At 44.7% G+C, this 20609-nt stretch overlaps 1 protein-coding gene across 2 annotated transcripts in view; it reads right to left on the reverse strand.

Moving 5' to 3' along the window:
- ANTXR2 (ANTXR cell adhesion molecule 2) overlaps nucleotides 1-20609 on the reverse strand; it is a 208188-nt gene that overhangs the window by 156411 nt on the left and 31168 nt on the right. For both annotated transcript variants that reach the window (XM_066574248.1, XM_066574247.1), the window contains exon 5: nucleotides 4547-4628. In XM_066574248.1, coding sequence (XP_066430345.1) covers nucleotides 4547-4628 — 82 coding nt within the window. The remainder of the gene's footprint in view (nucleotides 1-4546; nucleotides 4629-20609) is intronic.

The following is a 20609-nucleotide window of genomic DNA, read 5'->3' on the forward strand; positions in this document are numbered from 1 at the left end:
CGTCTGCGACAGAGGGGAGACCCGCAGTGTCCGGACAGGTGAGTATAAGGACATTTTTGGCCTCATTGCTGCGAGCCCCGTTAGAAACTGTGCGTGCCCCTGGAAATGAGGCCTAAGAAACCATTTTTTAAATAATTAATTTTGTTAAAAATAGTATAGCAAATAAAAACTTAAAGGGGTTGTCCCGCGCCGAAACGGGTTTTTTTTTTTTTCAATAGCCCCCCCGTTCGGCGCGAGACAAACCCGATGCATGTGTTGAAAAAAAACGGATAGTACTTACCCGAATCCCCACGCTCCGGTGACTTCTTACTTACCTTGCGAAGATGGCCGCCGGGATCTTCACCCTCGGTGGACCGCAGGTCTTCTGTGCGGTCCATTGCCGATTCCAGCCTCCTGATTGGCTGGAATCGGCACACGTGACGGGGCGGAGCTACGAGGAGCAGCTCTCCAGCACGAGCAGCCCCATTCAGAAAAGAAGAAGACCGGACTGCGCAAGCGCGTCTAATCGGGCGATTAGAAGCTGAAAATTAGACGGCACCATGGAGACGGGGACGCTAGCAACGGAACAGGTAAGTGAATAACTTCTGTATGGCTCATAATTAATGCACGATGTACATTACAAAGTGCATTAATATGGCCATACAGAAGTGTATACCCCCACTTTGTTTCGCGGGACAACCCCTTTAATACATTTGTTAATGTTGTAATCGTACAGACCCGCAAAATAAAGTCAGAATGTCATTTTTGCACCATTTTTAACACCACAAAAACAACACCCCTACAAACATGGGACAGTTGTGTTTTTTTACTCTAATTAAAAAGTTTCTCAGTACATTATATGATACATTAAACACTGAGAAATACAACTCCTTCTGCAAAAAAACAAGTTATGATTTTTTAAAAGTAGGTAGCAGAAACCAAAAGTTATCCCCTGTGACAATAAGGGCCTTGCAGTTAGCAGCAAAGACCATGAACAAATCTATGGGAGTTGAAACTAGATGTAATATTTTAGAACATACTATACTATACTAGTTTTAATGATGAAAATCAGTGGCCAGTCAGACAAAGAAGTAATCCTCTTATTAGATACAGTATAAGGTAGGAATAATAAAATAGGATTTTATTTGCATGGACATTAAAAGGGTTATGGCAGGTTTGAAAGTTACCCCCTATCCACAAAACCGACCATTGGGATCCCCAATGATCATAAAAATGGAGCCCCCATGGATTTCCCTGTGTGAATGGAACTGCGGCCAGACATACACACAGCCACTACATGGGGCTGCTGAAGGCAGTTGAGTGCAAGGACTCAGCAATTCTCCGGCAGTTCTACAGCGATAAAGAGAACGGCAACATGCATGACCGACTGCCACTCCAGGAGGACACTGGACTCCTATTGTTGTGATTCATGGGGATTCCAATGGTTGGACTCCACTGATCAGACAGTTTTTCCCCCTGTGGATAGAGTATAATTTGCAATCTTTGGATCACCCCTTTAAATTCTTGGTGATGAACCTTTTATGCCTAAACCCCTTAAGGACCAGGCTGTTTTGTACCTTAAGGACCAGACGCTTTTTAGGGATTTTACCCATGTGGTGGTTTTACTGCCTCATTTTGTTTCCTTTAGCTACCAAAATTATTTTTACAGCATTTTTTTTTCCGTGACATATAGGGCGATTTTTTAAATATCTTTTTCACTGACTTTTTTTTCAGTTTTTTTAGTTTTATTGGGGGTGAAATGCTAAAAAAAAGATTTTTTAACATTAATAGTTAGTTTTTTTTATTTAGTATATTTATGATAAAATAAAGTATGGGAACGAGTTCCTCTATTTATTTCGGACGTTTTGATATATAGTATGTATGGTTTTGGTTTACAGGGCACATACGGCGACGGTTTGTGTTGGCGTCGGGTTTGTGTTATTTTCTTTCTTATGAATATATTGGTGTTTACTTCTGTAATATTGTTTTACTTATGTATGCAATCATGTTTTTTTTACTACCTATGTCCCCCATGACGTCATGTAAGACCTCTGGGGGACATTCATTTTTTTTTCTTCATTTGACACTTTCCCACTGTAGCTGGGGCGTCCATAGGATCCGCATCCATAGGAGCCCCATTTACAGGGAAAACCAACCCCTGTAGTGACATTAGTCACTGGTAGAGCTGGCCAGGTTCTAGTATGACCCTGCAGCTCTGCTATAGCAGGGAATCCCAGCGGTCACATGACCCCCGGGGCTTCTGTAGTGAAAGTTACACTGTACTTTCACTTTCTAGTACACAGTGCTCATTGAGCGCTGTGTACTCGAGGAAAGAAAAGGCAGGAAGGGTTAAAAACCCCTACTGCCTTCTCCTCCGGGTTATCAGCTGTCACTAACAGCTGATAACCCGTCCTGTCTCTGATTGATTGTAGATGCAGGAGGCTTAAAGCGCCTCCATAATTTTACTAGCAGCGGTGCTTTAAGCCCAGGACCAGGCGCCGTATATTTACCATGCCTGGTCCTTAATGGGTTAAGGACCATAGGATTTTATGCCTTCAAAACCAAGCGATTTTCATTGTCAGATTGCAAGTGCTATAACTTATTAACATAGCCGTATGAGGGCTTGTTTTGGGGGGGGGGGGGGGTTGCACATTGTAATGGCCGCACTCTGGGTGCATATAAAGTGTTGTATAACTTTCATTACATTTTTTATTGGGGCAAATAGAAAAACATCTAGAATTTCCGCCATTGTTTTGGGGTTTTGTTTTTACAGAGTTCACTATTTAGTAAGAATATCATGATAACTCTAATCTGAGGAGCATGATTAATCTGATTTCAAATTTAATTTTTAACATTTTTTTACTAATCAATCAAATAAAAACACATTTCTGAAAAGAAAAAAAAACAAAACATTGAGGCCTTAGTCAGACGGGCGTTTTTAGCCGCGATTTGCGCATGCGCATGCGTCTGTCGATTTTTTAAAACCATTGCTTTGCAATGGTATCGGACACATGAGCGCTTTTTATGCGCTCGTCCGATAAATTATAGAACAACAAATCGCAGATCGCACCTATCTGCGATCTGCGATTCCTGTTCTCTTCTCTATATGCGCTCAATGGGGCCGGCGACAGCAGCGCCGACCCCATTGAGAACATATAGAAGACAAATCATTCTTCTCTGCCACAGCTGTAACAGCTGTGGCAGAGAAGAACGATGTTTGCCCATTGAATTCAATGGAGCGGCAATACAGCCGCTCCATTGAAAGCAATGGGCTGCCGGCGTGTGCGGGGTGAATTGTCGGGAAGGGGTTAAATATATAAACCCTTCCCTGCAATTCATCCTAAAATGTGTTAAAATAAAAAAAAATTGTATACTCACCTTTCCGCTGCAGCCGGAGTCCAGCCGCGGCCGCTGTCAGTTCTCCCGAACTGCTTCTTGGCACTATTCAGCCGGAGGGGCTTTAAAATCCCCGTCTGCTGAATGATCTGCCTCTGATTGGTCACAGCCCTGACCAATCAGAGGCTGAAAACACTCACACACCCATTCATGAATTCATGAATGGGTGAGTGACTGCTGCCTCTCAGCGCTGAGCCAATCAGGGGCAGGTCTGACTCACACCCATTCATGAATTCATGAATGGGTGTGAGTGAGACATGCCTCTGATTGGCTCAGCGCTGAGCCAATCAGGGGGCAGGTCTGACTCACACCCCCTTCACACCCACTGCAGGACGGCCGCACGGAGCTCTGGCTGCCGGGAGAAGGTAAGTATACAATTTTTTTTTATTTTAACACATTTTAGGATGAATTGCTGGGAAGGGCTTATATATTTAAGCCCTTACCGACAATTCATCCCGGGCTCGCCCGCAGCGCATTGCTTTAAATGGAGCCGGCTGTATTGCCATCTCCATTGAATGCAATGCGCTGGACAGCTCCGGCCCGTTTCTAATGAAACGCGGCTAGGAGCAGATTTTCGGGCGATTTGCGGGCGACTTGCGCGCACCGGTCACGCGGTTGCGGACTGCGCATCCGTCATGCGATCCGCAAATCGCGCGAAAAAACGCCCGTCTGACTAAGGCCTTAAGGGGACTTTAAGATGTGATTGTTCGATCGCTAGGATAGTGCACTGCATTACTTATGTAGTGCATTCTGCAATGCTTATAATAACAACCTATTAAACTCTGTGGGAGGCGGGGCCTAATAGGCTAAATGACAAGGCAGACATGAAGGCCTTTCTTAGGCTTCCGAATGCCATGGGAACCCATTGGTATCTTGTAATCGCACTGTGGAATGCTGATGGGTGAAAAAAAGAGCCCCTTTCCTCTACTTACATACTGAAGTTGCTATTGATTGTCACATATAAAGTTTTAAATGGCCAGGCTCTGAGGTTTCTCCATTTCTGGTGGTTAGAGCCGGAGCCTGGCTGTCAGTAGTCAGCTAAGCCACCACCTTAAAAAAGCTGTATACGCAGGTTTAAGGCCCATTAGTGACCACCATAAAAAGGCGTACTGGTGGACACTAAGGGGCTGAGCATCAACAAGGCCAGAACTATTATCTATTTATGACTTACTTTCATAAAGCCTTCATGCATGTATGTTTCACCAGCTGGAGCTACTTTACTCAAATCTTGAAGTCCCTTATTAATTGTGGTTCTGTAAAAAGATAAAATATAAGTTACATTTTATGTACACACATTAATAAAAGCAATCAGTATTATCTTCCTCTGGGATCTGTTGCAACTATATGGAGTGGTATGCAGAAAACAGCAAACAGCTCCGCTCACCTTGTCCATCCACTTCCTTGCACTTGACTTGATATTAAGGTTAAAGGGATATTCCCATCTCATTAATCAATGGATATTCTGCCTAATGAGTGAAATTGAACAATACACCAAATTCCCCGATGTCCAGCATGCAGTGCTGCAAAGATACCTTCCTTTTTCAAATTTCACAGCATGAAGTCCATTGTCAAGGAGACTGACCACCACCCGGACACTGCTCTGTAATTCATCCCAATAGGAGGTATTCTGGGCATGCTCAGTAGCTCAAGAGGCATTCTACGGAGATCAATAGATCTACTCTGTTTAAGGGCTTATCAAGGCTGTCAGTGAAGCGGCCTTAACTGTCTCTTTATACAGAACAGCAGTCATCAGCAGCCATCCCAGCGTCTATGATACTTGTGCTCTACACAGGGGCGATAGTCGTTCTGTAAATGGAGGTTGAGTGGGGCGGAGATCATTCTGGCCCACCTACCTCCATTCATGGTAAACAGGCAGTTGCTCAAGGATTAAGTGACTCCTGTTTACACGAGCTGAAAACCAAACAACTCAAAATGACAAATGGGCAATTTGTTGGCCAGTATCCTATCGGCAGCCGCATGTACATGGAACAAATTTGCAATTTCCAATAGTAATTCAGTGATAACCGCCTTGTATAAGGCTTCTTGTAGATGAGCTGATTGAATGACATCATCATAGATGAGCAAACGAGTGAATGACATCATCGCTAGCGTGTTCGCTCTCTGGGAGCCTGTTTATGTAGGCTGATTCATCGTTGACTCGTTCATTGAGAACCGTTTGGTATCGTTTGGTTTTTCACATTAGTGAATGTGAAAGGCTGAACAATTGCTGTTTAAACAGAACAGGAAGTGAACGAGCTAACTAGGATTGATATGACTGCATAAAATAGATGATGAACGCGAAGCGAGCGATTCTCTTTCGGTGTTCAGTCGTTGGCTCATGTTCAAACGAGCGACAGTGAATAATCGTTCAATCTAAACGAGTTTTTGAATGATAATTGTTCTTTCTAAAGCACCCTAAAGGTACCTTAAGTATCTGCTATCTCTATGTGAATTACAGAAATGGACAGTAGCAGGTGAAGGCAAACTGGAGCAGGTGGGGAAAGGAGGTAATGAAGAAAGGGGAAATGGGGGCGGAACAAGGCAACAACTAGCACAGTTGGATGAATCATGCGGGGAGGTTTTTATGGTTACAGTGCAGCTTATACAAGGGCAACAGGGGAGTGCACATTCATACTGCCAATCAGAAGGTGAGGTCCTGCCCGGGGAAACCAGGAAGCAGCCAGCCACAGAACCCGAGAGAAGAAGGTAAAACGGGGTGATAGGAACACTCCTTTAAGGAACCAGAATGGGGGCGGAACAAGGCAACAACTAGCACTGTTGGATGAATCATGCGGGGAGATTTGTATGGTTACAGTGCAGCTTATACAAGGGCAACAGGGGAGTGCACATTCATACTGCCAATCAGAAGGTGAGGTCCTGCCCGGGGAAACCAGGAAGCAGCCAGCCACAGAACCCGAGAGAAGAAGGTAAAACGGGGTGATAGGAACACTCCTTTAAGGAACCAGAATGGGGGCGGAACAAGGCAACAACTAGCACTGTTGGATGAATCATGCGGGGAGATTTTTATGGTTACAGTGCAGCTTATACAAGGGCAACAGGGGAGTGCACATTCATACTGCCAATCAGAAGGTGAGGTCCTGCCCGGGGAAACCAGGAAGCAGCCAGCCACAGAACCCGAGAGAAGAAGGTAAAACGGGGTGATAGGAACACTCCTTTAAGGAACCAGAATGGGGGCGGAACAAGGCAACAACTAGCACTGTTGGATGAATCATGCGGGGAGGTTTTTATGGTTACAGTTCAGCTAACACAAGGGCAGCAGGGGAGTGCACATTCAGACTGCCAATGAGGAGGTGAGGTCCTGCCCGGGGAAACCAGGAAGCAGCCAGCCACAGAACACCAGAGAAGGTAAAACGGGGAGATGGGAACACCCCTTTAAGGAACCAGAAGAGTCTAGGGCAGATTTCTGACTACCATACACCTTTTATGTGCTGTAGTAAAGCCACCATGGTAGCAGATATAATTGCACTAGCAGTTATCAACCAATATACATTTAGTGCACAATACATTTTAATTAAATACATAAGTTACTTACATTATAAGAAAGGAATGAAAGAAGAATCATCTTAGTGATAAAAAACACATACTAAAGGAACGAAATACGACAACTGACATTGACAATGGGACGGGCTTTAGGCCCAATTCACATTTTAATGTAACTTTTTGTAGTTATGGAAAAGACTGGAAATAAAAAGAATCATAAAGTCTTCGGTAAGGCCGGGCTCACACGAGCGTAAGTTTACCATGTATTATGCATGCGATGTACATGCGTGTGATATGTGGTAATTTACGGGCAATCAAATACATTGACTTATGCTGTTTCGCTCGCATTTGCCTGTATGCATTGCATATTACGTGAGAGCAAACAAGAACGCAACATGTTCTATTTTGCCGCGTATAATGAGCGATAGCGCCCATTGTTCTCTATGCGGGGCAAATAGAAAAACATCTAGAAAGTTCGCCATTGTTTTGGGGTTTTGTTTTTACAGAGTTCACTATTTGGTAAAAATACCATGATAACTTTCTTATCTGACCTGCACGATTACCGCAAAATCAAATTTAATAGATTTTTTACCCTTTTTTTTACCAATCTAGCACAATAAAAACATGTTTTTGAAAAAAACAAAACATTGAATCTGCATCACCGCATTCTAAAACCCGTAACATTTTTATTTTTCCAACAACGGAGATCTGTGAGGTCTTCGTTTTGTGGGAAGAGTTGCAGTTTTTATTGGTACCATTTTGAGGTTCATGTGACTTTTGGATTGCTTTTTAATAATTTTTTGGGAGGCGAACAAAAGAAAAATAGCAATTCTGCAATCAAATTTTAAAATTATTCTTACAGCATTCATTGTGCATTAAATAACAAAATATTTTCATTGTTTGGGTTGTTATGAACGAAGTGATACCTGTTATGTGTTATTTTTTATTTTGGCCATTTAAAATGTTTTTTTAGCAGGATTTTTTTCTTTAAATGAAACTTTAGCGAATGTTTTTGATGCTTTCTTTTAGTCGCTGAAGGAGACTTCAAGATGTGATTGTTCGATCGCTAGTATAGTGCACTGCATTACTTATGTAGTGCATTCTGCAATGCTTATGATAACAACCTATTAAACTCTGTGGGAGGCGGGGCCTAATAGTCTAAATTACAAGGCAGACATGAAGGCCTCTGTTAGGCTTCCGAATGCCATGGGTACCCATTGGTATCTTGTGATCGCACTGCAGGATACTGATGGCTGACAGAAAAAGCCCCCTTCTCCTTTCATGCTGCAGTTGCTATTGATTGTGACATATAAAGTTTTGAGCTGCCAGGATCTGAGGTTTCTCCACAGACAGTTAGAGCCGGAGCCTGGCTGTCAGTAGTCAGCTAAGCCACCACCTTAAAAAAGATGTATATGCAGGTTTACCGTGTATTATGCACGCAATGTACATGGTAATTCGTGGGCAATCAAATACATTGAGGTTTCACTCGCATTTGCGTGTATGCATTGCATATTACGAAAGAGCAAACATATAACGAGCGATAGAGCCTATGGTTCTCTATAGATACGTAATCAATGCCGTCCATATGTAATTACACTGCATATGGGCGACATTGATATGCGACATTTTGAGGCGACAGAGCGGGAACAAAAAAAAAATGAAGACTGCGAATGACAGCATGTGTGAGATACACAGTCATGCGTAGAATGAAATAGCTAGTAGCTATATATCAAGCAAGTTGCTGCTGCAGACTAATGACTCTGTCTAAATAATATCTACAGGTCTGCAAGTTGAGTTAAAAGAAACATAGAAACACCCCTAACATGTTTCACCAATGTAGTGGCATGCTCAGGGGTCTGGGGTTACTAGTAACATAGAAAATTCCTGCCATAAATAGGTTTCACCAACGTAATGGCGTCTTCAAGGGTCTGGGCTAATTAGTACCATAGAAAATCCCCTCCAACATGTTTCACAATGTAGTGGCATCCTCATGGTTCTAGGGTTACTAATAGCACAGAAAATCCCCCAACAATAGGCTTTACCAACGTAATGCTATCCTCAGGGGTCTGGGTTTGCAGTATTATTGTACCTTGTCACCACCAGAATAATGGGTGGAGACTTAAAGTGACAGCTTAGAGCTAGAGTATGCTCCCAAAGGTCCTGATTGGCTGCCTGCCATGGATGCCTTGGATGGAGGGTTAGGGTGAGGGTTTGTTTAAGTGTTAGGGTGACATTATTAGCTGCAAATGGTCGGGAATGGAAGCATTTACAGCTAATAATTAACCATAACACTTAAACCAACTGTCACCCTAACCCTCCATCCAAGCCAAAGTTTAGTTCCCATGCTACTAGGACTTGCAATGTGTCGGTTACCCGCTCTGCCACTCTCCGTCTCTGGCACTGAGTGTCTCCACCGGCGGCCTCCCAGCAGCACTGCAGGAAAAAAATCATCTGTCAGCGCTGATTTGAGGTCGGCACTGGGGATCTGCCAGCAGCAGAGCAGAGAGGGGAGAAGGCAGACCGCAGGACAAGTGAAAGCAGCAGGCATGGAGACAAAGAGCAGAAAAGCGGGCAGAAAGCAATGGAGCAGGGAGATGAGCTAAGGGCTGGGAAAATGGAGACAGACAGCGCGGGGAGGCAGGGACAGCGACAGCAGAACCGGGATGGCTACATCAGGGCTGGGGAAGATACGGACAGTGGGGAGGCAGGAACAGTGACAGCAGCACTGGAGAGATTAGTTGGAAAATAGAGGCGGACAGAGTGGAGCAAGGGACAGTGACAGCAGCAGCAGGGAGGTGAAATCAGGGCCGGGATTCGAGAAACAGCGCAGCGCTGAGTGACAGAGCAGGGAGACCGGGAGAAGGTTTGTGGGCTGCCAGGACTTGCACAGGAGACAGCTCTGCAGCGAATCAAGAACAGGGGGCATCACTGAGCTGTTAATCTTGTCTCCACCTCTACTTCCTGTGGTGACAAGATACTTCCTGCAGGCAGCCAATCAGGACCTTTAGGGGCGTACCCTAGCCCTAAGCTGTCACTTTAGGTCTCCACCCATTTTTCTGGTGGTGACAAGGTACAATAATACCGAACATATTTGTTGTCTAATCACTTCCACATATAAAAACATAATGGTTCAAAATAAGCCAGTGTGCGGAATATAGATGCGAACAGTAATGTACACACTAAGCCACACACAGCATTCCTCTGTTAATACCATTAAAACATGATCTGCTGCAGAGAATGTTCTGAACCAGCGTGGAGTCACAGATTGCTCTCGGATTGTTGCCAGTTGCAGATACTATTGTAAATCAATGAAAAGTAGCAACTGCGCAGAAGCCACAGCCGTTCTGAGACTTCCTTTGTGGTTACTTTGTGTCTTTGCTGGTAATTTACTGGAGCGCGGAAGAGGAAGTCAGCTGCACATATCAAGTGGAGTGAGAACTCTGCTTCATGCACATCTAAAGCCAGCAGCATATGTAGCAAATGAGTCATTCTTAAGCTGGAAGCGGAGGAAACAACGTTCAAGAACCACACACTTTACATTTTTCTTCTGGCCTCTCTCTAATTTTAAGATTACCAAGATAACAAAGCTACTATCATTGGGGTTTGCAGATTGTCGCGGCCACTTGTCAACGGGATTAGAATAGCACCACTGGAATCTGTTCCTCGGTTCAGCACAAAACACCAAGCAGCAGACACTGCACAGTTTGCTGCCCAATAAGGTAATCATATAACTGACACTGGAATATGGTAGCATCAATGGAACTTGACACGGGGATTGGAACTAAACCATGGTCAGGAAACACCAGGGTAACCCTTTCAGAACCATAAATGATTCAATTGACTTTGTGGGCAGTTTAAGGGCTCATTCACATGAGGGTATTTGTGCAGCTAATTTACGCACGCGAGAAAATATGTGAATATTAGACTCAATGGTTTCCTATTGAGTCCCTTCTTCTCCCGTGCAGGGGAAACCTTTCTTCCCCGCTGAGATGAAAGGAGTCCCTGGCGATGAAGGGAAGCCCTGGAGGAAACTCCTTCATCCCCGTAGATGGGCTTTTTTCATTGGAGAGAGAGAGGTGAAGGGAAGCCCCGGGGGACCCCTTTCATCTACCCAGGGGTTTCCATGATTGCGGGGATGAGAGGACTCCCTGGGGCTTCCCTTCATCTTCCCCGGGTTTTCCTTCATTGAGAGGATGAGGGGACTTCCTGGGGAGATGAAGAGATGCCCTGGGGAGTCCCATCATCCCCATGACGATGGGAAGCTCCGGCAGGGATGAACATAGTGCCAGACAGGGGTTCCCTTGATCACTGATGGGGACTCCCTTCATCCCCGCCAGGGACTAACATGAATTTACAGCTTTAAAAAGACAAAAATTGCTGCTCAGAGGGACTTTGGGGCAGCATATTTTTTCCATCACTCATCAGTGTTGTTTCAATGCTGATGCAGCTCGAGACTTTAGCATTAAAAAGTCATCCATTCACGCAATTTTTGTGCAAATTAGCTACGACTTTTTTGCGTGGCTATCTCCTGCGTGATTTTGACGCCTGTGTGAATGAGCCCTAAAACTATAGGCCAAATATGTCCCTTAGACCTCAAAGTTTTTAGAGCCCTATGACTGAACCGGGCTCCTATGTCAGGATTATTTAACGGTTTTTGATTGGTATGGAATAGGGAAGTAACCTAATTAATTTCACGTATAGAAAATAGCATCTAAAATGCAGTATTTAAAGGGATTGTCTGAGATATTTTTTTTCTCCTCAAAACCATGTTCCGCATACAACAAAACTAGCTATTAGAATCATTTATAGTACCAGTGTTGCTGGTGGCACAATGCGCCACTTATAGTATGATTTAGTGAATGACATCATCACATGTAACTCACAGAAGAACCTGTGATGACGGTTGGAGTTGGTCAAAATACTGAGGGACCTGTGATGACGTCACCATCATGTGATCAGGGGCGGAGCATGTAACTCACTCAGTCACTCAAGGGCAAGTTAGTACTTTGATAACAAACAGTCATATAGTAAACCCTCATTGTGTCTCCATCATGATGTAATGTTTACAGGCTGCAGCATCCTGTTTAACCCCTTATACCCAATGTCCACGGGCAGATTTAAATTGTGGAATCTCCGCAGGTGCCCCGCAATTCAAGCCGCCCACAGAGAATGACATTGGTGTCCGTACCTGAATTAGAGCATGCAGATTTGTTTTGCAGATCTTTTGATGGGGAAAACAAATCACAGCATGCTCCTTTTCACTGCGATTTGCGCACGGATGGCTTCCATTGAAGTCAATGGAAGCCGTCGGATCCGTGGCCCATCTGCAGTTGACACTTCAGATGGGCCGCAAATTCCACGATAAGAGCAGGAGATGTAAAAAAAAAATCTGAACTGCGTATGTCCAATGGTGAGCTGTGTGGAGCATCTGCAGTACAGATGTCCTGGAAGAATAGAGATCCACGCGCATGCAGCGGCCTGCAGACACAGTGTTGCAAGCCGCGGGCAGGGGCAGATTCAGCTGCGGGCACCCGCATGTGGAATCTGACCCGCCTGTGGACATGAGGCCTTAATGGCTCATTCACACAAGGGAATTTTCACAGCTAACTTACATGTGCAAAAAAAACGTGAGTATTAGAACCAATGGCTTCCTATGGAAACATTTAGAGGAAGGAATTTTAGCTGCCCCCCCAAAAAAAATCACACCTAAAAAAAAAGGACTGGAGCGACTGAAATTCCCTGTAGAGCAAAAATATAGGTCCTGACTAGAGATGAGCGAGCATACTCGCTAAGGGCAATTGCTCTAGCAAGCATTGCCCTTAGCGAGTACCTGCCCGATCGAGAGAAAAGGTTCGGCTGCCGGCGTGGGTGAGAGGTGAGTTGCGGCAGTGAGCAGGGGAGCAGGGGGGGGGGGGAGAGGGAGAGAGATCTCCCCTCCATTCCTCCCCGCTCTCCCCCGCCGCTCCCTGCCCACCGCTGGCAGCCGAACCTTTTCTCTCGAGCGGGCAGGTACTCGCTAAGGGCAATGCTCGCTCGAGCAATTGCCCTTAGCGAGTATGCTCGCTCATCACTAGTTCTGACCTATCATTGGTGCGTAAAGCGCAGAAGCCTTCATAGACTCCTATGGGAGCTAGAGGGATTTTCCTGTAGCGACGATAGAGTGGTTCCCCCACAGGGAGCTGGAGGGATATTCCCATAGCAGGGATGGAGGGATTCCCCTGTAGGTGAGAAGGAGTTCCCCCACTCTTACTGCTGCAGGAAAATCCTTCTATCCCCTCTGCAGGGGAATCTGTCCATCCTTGCTGAGATGAAGGAAGTCCCCAGCGATGAAGGGGACTATGTGTGAGAAAGATAGGGCACGTTTTTGTGCATAGTATTAACACACAAGAATCCAGCTAGTGAAAACGAAACCATTGAAATCAATGGTTTTGTTTTGTTCTGTGCATTGCATTGGAACATTCCCTCGGAACACCTCGTTTCAATGGGGCCCGGAAAACTTACTGCACAGCATGCGGGGTGCAAGCGAGTGAAATGCGAGGTTTCCAATCGAAAACAATGGGAAACAGTTGCCGATCCTCCAGCATGGCTTTCAGCGCCACTGTACTGAAGTGATGGGAGGCGGTTTTAACACAAAAACGCCTTGTATCCACTGGGACATCGCACATGCACAAGCATGATATTGAGTTTCACGGCCCAATATCAAACTCAACTGTGTGAAATTAGCCTCAGGTGGGGTACCCTCGGATGTGAGGTATTTTGTATCAAACATTACTCCCATCACTCCAGTACAGTTGCAATCCTCCGGCACACTGAAGAGTCTGCAAGCATTTCCCATTGTTCTCAATGGGAAACCTTGCATGGCACTCGCATGCACATCACCGACCCCTTTGAAAACAATGGGCAAGGTGTTCCGAGAGAACGCCGAAAGATAGGACGTTGGGATTTTGTCCTGCACCGATGCCAAAAAAAACCAAAAACGTTCATGTATATGACCCTATTCAAAAGAATGGGGATCATATTTGTGCATCTCGCAACTCACAAATCTGGCACGATTTTTTCGGCTGTGTGAAAGCGACTTTGAAGTTTACTTTGGAGCAAAGTTTTAGACACTAAACCTGATTACAGTTAAAACTTTAATGACTTAGTCATGCACAGACATCTTGTAATGTCATGGTAGAAAGGAATTAGCCAAAGCCATAAAACATAATAATTGTTCCCGAGAACTTGGATAGAAGTTGAGTCAATATGAGGATCATGAGGATCCCTCTCCTATCTGATGAGCGGCACGATCATCACTGGGAAGACTGGAATGGGAAATCAACCAAAGATTCGAAGCAAGAGATAAAAAAAACCTTATAAATAATTAATTAGTGGCGGCGTAAAGCCTTCTTCTGTTTTCTTCCATTACATGTGTGTGAGCGCAGGTCCTGGCACAACATTCTTAAGTACTTTTGTGCACAGATGTTTCTATGTATCAACTGAATTGCTAAATGTCTGGAAAAATATTTGTTGAATCTGCATCAAAACTGCCCGCCAACCTTCGCTCGGATTGATTTGGCAGACAATGAAATTTGCTGTGTATTAATTAAAGCATTTTATGCAGTGTACATATTTTGTTTTGCACCCTCATAGTGCGCTATTTTGACATGATGGTTTTTTTTGTTTAAAAAAAAATGGGCGTCAATAAAATTTGATTAGAAACTGTGAAAATAAGAAAAACATACTTAAATTTCATTTTGTTAAATATCATTATTATGTCACATGCAGCCTAATGAATCCTAAGCATTGACAGACGCAAATATTACCAGTACCAACCAACTGCTCGTTCATCCCAGTTTATTAAACCACAAATACTTTTGAGTTATTTGGGCCATCATTGGTTGATCAGCAGGGAAGTCTGCCACCCAGGATCCTCGCCAATCAGCTGCTTATAGGGCTGCAATCAGTGTGTACAGAGCTGGAGGTAATGGCCTGGGTTGGCATTGCAGATAGTGTTCGCACTGAATTCAATGGAATTAGTGTCTGCATTACCGATCCAGGCCACTGCAAAGTGTATGGGGCTGCCTGCTTCTGACTCTGTATACTGTGACACCATCTGGGTGGACACCTACTCAGTGGAGGTTCCAAGGGGCAGACCCCAGCCAATCAACTCTTGAGGACCAATGCTGAGGATAGGTCCGCAATAGTTCAAAACTGGACAATCCAGTGGAATCCAGGGAGTGAGGACTTTGGGGTCTAGATTTATTCAAGGGTCTGAAGTCTGGATTTAAATTGGAGTCTAATCTGAAATTTGTATTGACTTTTAGGTTCTAAGACTGGTGTCTAAGGCCTCCCTCACACAGGCGTTTGCAGAAACGCAGCGCTTTTCAACACTGCGTTTACTGCAGATTCCGCCCTGTTTTAGCAGCGCTGGCATGGAAGCATCAAGCGCTAGCTCTGATTGGCTCAGCCGGCTGTCACTCAGCCGACTTCAGCCAATCAGAGCAATCTGTCGCTGGAGGTGGAAATGGAGAATCTCCATTACCAGCTAAAGTTGCTCTCCAGGCTGACAAGTCCGAGATTGCCGTCAGAGACAGCGACATCACCTGCAAGAGGGAGGGGTTTGGTTTAGGGAATATGGTATGCCTCCCTGAAGGGGTGCTTTTTTAAGAGCACGCCTGAAGTTTTGTGTGTGGGGAATTGCCCAGATAATTTTGGGTAGGGCGTTCCAGAGGACTGGTGCTGCTCTGGAGAAGTTTCTGGTGGCAGGAATGAGAGGTTTGCATTATAGGGGCACTTAACCTGATTTTGTTATAGGAGCGGAGGGCACGGGCTGGGTGGTGGATTGAGATGAGGGAAGCAATGAAGGGCAGCGCGGTGCTATGGAGGGCTTTTTGGATGAAGGTAGGGAGTTTGAATTGAATTCTATATTTGACGGGCAGCCAGTGCAGTAACCGGCACAGGGCAGAGGCGTCTGAGTAGCGGCTGGACAGGAAGATGGGCCTGACTGCCGCATTCAGGATGGATTGGAGAGGGGTGAGTCTGGTGCGGGGGAGGCAGATCATATTGCTTGCTCATATAGTATCCGCTTTGCAATACCCACTGGCAGAGCTTCTCCATATTACGTAATGTTTACCATAACAATATTGAAATTTATGTTGTATTAAAGCCATATCTTCAAAATCACTTCCTTATAAACCCCCCTCCCCCACAAAACTACATATTTTAGGAAGTTTTTAGTTTCACTGTAAATATGCCACTTGGTATGGAGGCCAAGAAAGCAGTTCACTATCTTCACGACCTGCACAGTGAATCCATCTGTTTGGTAGTCGTCTATTGAGCTCCTTAAACACTCCCCAGAGAAAAAAAATCACAAGATGTAAGGCCGGGGGGATGTGGAGTCCAGGGAAGAAGTTCACTATCGTCACCACCTCCACACCAATACATTTGGTGGTCACCTATTGAGCTGACTTCTGACTTCATTGTGAAAATAGGGGGACAGCCCTTCCTGTTGGAAGATGAAACCTGAGATTTCCTGTTCTGGCTGTGGCAGAAGCCATATCTGGAGCGTCCAGGTACAAAATCCTGGGATTGTTTCCTTGTGGAAAAAGAAGGGGCCGTTCACTTTCTTACAGGTCACAGCGCCAAACACATTTACTTTACGGGAGTTGTGAATACGCTCCACGTAAGCAGATGGGTTTTCCCTCCCCCAGGTTCCCACATTGCGTTTGTTAACTGTGCCCGAAAGGTGGAAGGTGGCTTCATCACTAAACACTAAAGATTCCATGACACCATTGCTTTCCATTAGAGTTTGCACACTCTCACAAAAAGAACGTCGCCGCGCTTTGTCGTCCGGTTTCAGGGCCGGTAACAATTTCAATCAGTAGGGATAACATAGCATTGGAAACATTTGCGCAGTATCTCCCACATAGTCGCTTCGGGACGTCCAATTCTCTGCTCACTTTGATGGTGGATTTCTGTGGACTTCGTGTAAACTTGCACGGACGCGCTCCACTGTTTCCACACCTACTGGTCAACGGTCAGATGGTTTTCGCTTACAGATGCAACCTTTCTCCTTAAAACTGGAGCACCACTTACGAATTGTGGTGGGCACATCTTCACCAAACTTTGTTCAAAACAGACCGGTAGACATTAAAATCAAGGACACAAAACATATTGCTGTCTTCGTTGGCAGCCATTTTGTCTCATTTACCCCTAGCGATAACTTTGGCAGAATAAAACTTTTTGGAACTCATTTAGCGAAACTTTCTAACAATAGGACGGTCCTTGTTGCCCATAGTAACCAATCACAGTGTAGCTTTCATCTTACCTCAGCAGCTTGACAAATGAAATAGAGGTCCTACTGATAGATAGTTTTTCTAAATGAAACTTTTTGAATTTCTGTTTCCATTAAAATCAAATTTCTGTATCTGAGTGTCATTAAAGGGAGTAATCCTGTAATTTATAAAGAAGCATAAAGAGCCTAGAAGTACACCGGCAGGGGGGTAACTATAGGGATGCAGGGGATGGGGTTGCACCCTGGCCCAGGAGCCTTAGGGGCCCATAAGGCCTCTCTTCTCCATATAGGGAGCCCAGTACTATAACTGAAGCACTATAGTTGGGGGCCCTGTTACAGGTTTTGCATTGGGGCCCAGAAGCTTCAAGTTACGCCTCAGGACATCGGCATTGGTCATGTAAACAGGAGACAATGATGTCTGAACACGGGAAATGAGGAAACCATAGTGATGTAAAGTGTATATGCGCTTCCTTTTTAGACTGATGTAAACTCTACAGAAATGGGGAGACTCATTCTGTAACACCGTTGGGAAATATTGCAAAGCACAAAAATGTGAGGAAATAGCTTATTGCTCATTGAAGCAACGAACCCACATCCTTCTGAAGTAAAGCACGTAAATAGAAGATATTTTATCAGATTTTACTAAGAATTTGTTAGTGTAACTTACTCAATTAACTTGGAAAACGATGAAAAATTCTCATTTTCAGTTTCTCAGTCCCCACAAAGTCCAAACAAATCCTTATTCAAGCCTTTGGACTCAGTGGAGTTTGAAATGTTTCATTGGACGATTGGAGCCTTTTGAGCAGCATCTCAGACACTGAGGGATCTTTCACACGGGATGGAATAGGCGCACGACATACCATAGACCACGGCTAATTGCGCACCAAAATCCACAAAAGGGTAAACCAACAGGCAGGTAATGCTCTCACCTGGTCTGGTTGTGCTAATGATGAGCATCACATTGGGGTTGGTAATATAAATGCAGTGGTCGAGCTGTAAGCCTTGATCTGGTCCTACTGGGGAAGGTCCTTCCCTTGGAACTCAAACTGGGACTACCATGTACCATACAAAACATGACCATTAGGTAGGTGCCACCGGTAATACGGTATGCACTAACGTCTCCTGAGCAGCGCCTGTCCACTGGTCGTGTTTTGCATGGTTCATAATGCCAGAATTGTGGGGGTTTCTTTATTTGTTCCAGCCCCCAGAAAGAAACAAAAAGTTGCCAAAAAATGGTATATGCAACCCAAAGTGATACATAAAAACTACAGCTCAGGGCTTAAACGCAGGGGCGTATGCACTAATATGCTCATCGCTACAGAGCGTATTAGCACATGAACCGGGGTTCTGACTATTGCGCAAAAGTTTGAAAAAAGAAAAGAAAGTCCTGCCCTATGATCCTCGCAGATAAAAAAAAACTACGTGCGAGAAGGATAGGGCACATTGTATCTTTTCTTACACGCAGTATTAAAGGGGTTGTCCCGCGCCGAAACGGTTTTTGTTTTTTTTTCAACCCCCCCCCCCCCCCGTTCGGCGCGAGACAATCCCGATGCAGGGGTTAAAAAAACAAACCACTCAGCGCTTACCTGAATCCCGGCGGTCCGGCGTCTTCATACTTACCTGCTGAAGATGGCCGCCGGGGTCTGCTCCCTCCGTGGACCGCAGCTCTTCTGTGCGGTCCATTGCCGATTCCAGCCTCCTGATTGGCTGGAATCGGCACGTGACGGGGCGGAGCTACACGGAGCCGGCATTCTGCACGAGCGGCTCCATTGAAGAGAGCAGAAGACCCGGACTGCGCAAGCGCGGCTAATTTGGCCATCGGAGGGCGAAAATTAGTCGGCTCCATGGGAACGAGGACGCCAGCAATGGAGCAGGTAAGTATAAAACTTTTTATAACTTCTGTATGGCTCATAATTAATGCACAATGTACATTACAAAGTGCATTAATATGGCCATACAGAAGTGTATAGACCCACTTGCTGCCGCGGGACAACCCCTTTAATGCTTGAGAATTCCAATAGTCAAAACAAACCCACTAAAATAGATGGTTTTGTTTCGCCCCATTTTGCAGTCCTGATTTCCATGGCCGTAAAATGGGACAAAATCACGCCCACGTGTTTAAGCCCTCCGCCTGCAAAAAAAAAAACATAAATGGAAAAGTTAGGAGTATCAGAATGCTGCAACACAAACTGATTTTTTTCTAGGTCTCTTTAATTTTTAAAAGTCACACGAACCTGCAGAATTCATTTAACATCTCCTTTGTTACTGAATGGCGAATGAACAACGCCGCCATAAAATGTCGCATTTGTGTTTTTTTATTTCCATTTTATCCCACTTACAACATTTTTTAAGTTTTTCCAGTACTTTACATTAAATAGTACCACTTAAAAATCAAACCTCATCCAGCAAAACACGAGCCTCGTATGGCGACGTTCACGGAAAAATACAAAGTTATGGCTGTTGAAAGGTGAGGACGAAAAAAAAAAAAACTGGCAGAGTCCTCCACGGTCGAGTGCCATACCCAGTACATTACTTAGAAGTAGCATGGATTTTATGGATCATTACAATCGCAGCAGCGAATATGTAAATTCGTTCTTGGTGAACTATTTTTTACAAAACTAAAATAATTTTCAACAAAACAACCAACGTTTAAGGTTTTCTTACTTATGCTTTGGTGGGAAAACTTTTTTTTTCTAAAACATTATTAAATTTTAAGGGTTTTCCAGATACACCAAAGTGAAAGCGGAAGCGCTGCTCCGACCCCTGTGTAGTGGCCGGTGCTTGTAACTGCAAGCACAGATCTCATGGAAACCAATGGGAGGTATGCTTGTAATTACAGACTGGGGTCCCGTTGATTTCAATGAGAGCTACCCTGCAATTACAAGTGCCGGCCACAACACAGTGGTCGGAGCAGTGCTTCCTATCCGACCCCGGTGTATCCTGACGAGTGCTGCCTGGACAACCCCTATAATTTTACTTTTTTGCCTAACATGTGACTTGAAGCAAAAATCGCTTGCTGCTCATAAAATGCTTTAGAATGTATACTCGTAGCATTTCAAAGCACTTTTGTCTGTCGGCGTTACCTTATAGGCACCAGTGGCAGACCTGGGGATCTCAGCTAGGCTCCTAGCTGTCATGGTAGCTCTTAGCCCCTTACGCATTTAAGCATTGACTGCACCATGTAAGAGATTAATTGGCTTTTCTGATCGCAGCCATTGCAATGGGAACTTGGCTGCGAATCACTACTTCTGTGCCCGAGCCATCAGCTTGAAGTACATCTTTTCGCGTCAAGGGGTAAGCACACAAATAGTGCCTACCTTACTGTCACCTGGCCTGTATACAATAAAATGACTCCCAGCTCAGCCATAGGAAGCTTCCTTCTTATCAGTAATGAAATGCATGGGAGGTGTAATAACAGAAATGTTTTTCTTTATTTTTGCAGATTAGATGGGAGATC

Source organism: Eleutherodactylus coqui, chromosome 7 (assembly GCF_035609145.1).
Source record: "Eleutherodactylus coqui strain aEleCoq1 chromosome 7, aEleCoq1.hap1, whole genome shotgun sequence".
NCBI lineage: Eukaryota > Metazoa > Chordata > Amphibia > Anura > Eleutherodactylidae > Eleutherodactylus > Eleutherodactylus coqui.